Here is a 3385-nt window from a genome sequence, read left to right on the forward strand (position 1 = left end):
TGATAATTTGAATATTCAAAAATATAATATTCTTAATAAAATTAAATCAACTTACTCTTTTTCAACGTCAAGGGCTAAATAGCTATTTACCTACTATCTAATTCAACACTTATTTTATTGAAATTTTATTAAATAAAAAATAATATGACAAATAATATGATCTAATCTCTAAAATACAGGAATCTCTCAAATACATTCACAGTACAAAAACTATTTTAAAACAAAGATAAAATTATGATTTAGTTAATACATTATGCACTAAATTATTCATCATGACCGATAAAGTGACAAAAAAAACTCTTTATTTTACAATGTAGTATTATTTTCATCGAAATATTATTTCATGTATAAGAAAAAACTTTGAAATCTTCAACCCCAATGACCTTTCTTCTTTCATGGAGACCAAAGAGGAGGGACACTTTGCTCGTTTCTAAAGAAATTCATTGGATCAATCATGGTCTTTATTTGTACCAATCTTTTGAAGTTATTCTTGAAATATTTAAGACCCCAAACGCTGGCTTGTTCATAACTTGTGTAACCATTAACGTTGTTAGTTCCAAGATCTAGATCCTTGTAATTATGATATGCTTCTCTCGGAGATTTCGAAACATAACTGGCCATATAACTGTAAAGTCTTCGGATCCAATTTATGTACGTTCCTGCATCTTCTTCATTTGTCCATTGCACAATGTAAGTGGATTCGAACAAGATGCCTGCTCTATGTGGGTAAGGTAATTCATTTTCCTGGATTTCATCCATTTTGCCTCCGAAAGCCTCTATCATCGTTATAGCAAAGTCAGCTTCTTCCTCAAGAAACATGTTCATGAACCCTTCGATTCCAGTTTCGGGCATCGGTTCCTTGACGAAGTCCGTTTTGGCTTTGAGACTTGATCTTGGAAGAGCATTTCTATTAAGCAAAATCTCCACAGGTTGAATTGGAAGTCCTCCAAAGTAAAGAATAGATTGAACCCAACTCATTTGGGTACAATTCTCTTTAGCAAGTCCTAGCTCTGGAAACTCGTGTTGGATCAATGGAATCAACTCATCAACCCCACCAAGAAACATGCCCCTAAAACCAGCTTGAACTGTTTTCTTTCCTACTTGACTGGAATTCACCTTCATTATCCAAACAGCCGTAAATAAATCATTGGGTAACTTGTGAGCAATGTATTGCCATCGATGGAAGATTTTGGTTGCATTTTGTTCCAAGTTCTTGTTAACTGTAAACACAGTTACAACAGGTGGAACAGGGACTAACTTTATTTTCCAAGCAAGAACAACCCCAAAGGTATTTCCTCCACCTCCTCGGATAGCCCAAAACAAATCTTCACCCATGAATTTTCGATTAAGAATCCTTCCATAAGCATCAATCAATTTAGCATCAATTATATGATCAGCAGCAAGACCATATTTGCGGCCCAATATGCCAAATCCACCCCCACTTAAATGCCCACCAATGCCTATAGTGTGGCAAATACCAGCAGGAAAGCCGAGCGTTTGTGTCTTTGAAGCTATCCCGTAATATAATTCACCTGTAGTTGCACCAGATTGAACCCATACAACTTCATTTTTTGCGTCAACTTTAACTGCTCGAAAGTTGACCAAATCAAGGATGACAAATGGAACTTGAGAAACATAAGAAACACCCTCAACATCATGACCACCACTTCGAATCCTAAATTGGAAGCCATGGTTTTTAGAACAATAAATCGTTGATTGGACATGGGATGTTTTGCGTGGTGTAATAATGGCATAGGGTTTAGGGGTAGTTGGCGTGGAGAACCTAGTATTTTGAATAGAAGCATTCAAAACGGATGAATATGAGGGATTATTTTGGGTGTAAATAACTTTAGAAATAGTTGAAGAATTTGATATACGAAGAGAAAGGCAATGAAGGAAATCCCCATAAGGATGAGCTAAAGTTGCCCCAATCAATGACAATATCACAATAAGAAATGGAAGCACAGAAAATTGAAGGAACTTCATGTTCTTAAGTTGGTTGTGAGTATGGAAATGTGTGTTACCTTATTTATAATTATGTTTGAGATGTTACATATTTATTCTAATTATTTCTGTAATATATTATTTTGTCAATGTCTACTCCTAGGGAAAACAAAATGCTCTAAACAATACCAATTTTCTTAACACCGGCAGATAATTAAAATTTAAGTTTGACCTCTTTTCTAGAAGCCATTTAATTAAGTTTGCATAAGGAAAATTAAGTTTGAATTTTATTTTTTTATATTTGTGTTAATATATTTTTAGGGTGAATATAATGAGTTAATAATTTGTATTATATAAAAATTTTATTAATATATTTATGTTTGTACATGGAACCCCTTTTAACTATTTTTTTTACCCAAAAGTTAAATTAAAAATATTTTTGAATTTTAAATTAATTTGTATTTGAATTTGATTAGAATACTTTATTAAATAAAAATAAAATATATTTTTTAAAATTTTCTTATATACAACACACTTAATCACTCTCTTGAAAATTTTGATTACTCATTTAAAATTTATGTTGATGTGAAAAGTGTACAAAAATTTGTCTTGCATCAATAAGGAATTAAGATAAACACTTGAAATTCAAAATAATTTTATTTTAATATTAAATTGGAGAATCATAAAATAGGGACTTATTTTAACTATAAAAAGAATTTAAGTGTAATAATTGTTTTGTAATATATATTAGGGTAGTTGGAATGTATAGCTATATAAAATCTATTAAAATTCATTAATTGCATGTTTATTTTGTGTCAATTGCTTAATTATACCACCTTCTTTTCCTTTTTTTTTTTTCTTTCACCCAAATCATTTTGAGTTTTATTATAAATAATGATGGAATCTTTGGTTAGATGGAAGGTCGCACTTATCAAATTAATATGATCATATAATAATAATAAATATATAATCATATAACAATTAATATTTTTTATAAGCCAGGTGCTTTTTGATACACTATATTTTAATGTGCATATGTTTTACCAAATAATTTAAAATTCAAGAGATAATTTTTAAAATTTATTATTTTAAAATGCTAGCGATAAATATAAGTGTTCTATAAAAAATTAAGAGTGTAAACAGATGTATTAAAATTATTAAGAATTTCGAGAAAACCACCGTCTTTTTTAATTTTTTTTTCATTCAGTTTTTCGTCAAAATTGTGGGGCGGCACAGCGGCTTAGTTAGGTTTTAATAATAATAATAATAATAATAGACGTAAGGAGAGGGGCGCAGAGACCAGGGCCACTGTTATTGTCTCAGTTTTGTTTCATTTTCTTTTATTATTCTTTAATTATGAATAGTTAAATTTTACTTTTAGTCAAAATTGATAATAAAAAAAATCTAGTGCTTCAATTATGAGATTTGAAATTCCACTTTA

At 30.1% G+C, this 3385-nt stretch overlaps 1 protein-coding gene across 1 annotated transcript; it reads right to left on the bottom strand.

Moving 5' to 3' along the window:
- Window positions 1–300: 300 nt before the first annotated feature.
- LOC108469080 (tetrahydroberberine oxidase-like) lies at window positions 301–2025 on the bottom strand. The gene has a single exon (XM_017769972.2). It carries the CDS (start codon window positions 1984–1986, stop codon window positions 394–396), a length of 1593 nt encoding a protein of 530 aa, XP_017625461.1. The 5' UTR covers window positions 1987–2025; the 3' UTR covers window positions 301–393.
- Between the last annotated feature and the right edge of the window lie 1360 nt (window positions 2026–3385).

Source organism: Gossypium arboreum, chromosome 8 (genome assembly GCF_025698485.1).
Source record: "Gossypium arboreum isolate Shixiya-1 chromosome 8, ASM2569848v2, whole genome shotgun sequence".
Classification (NCBI taxonomy): Eukaryota; Viridiplantae; Streptophyta; class Magnoliopsida; order Malvales; family Malvaceae; genus Gossypium; species Gossypium arboreum.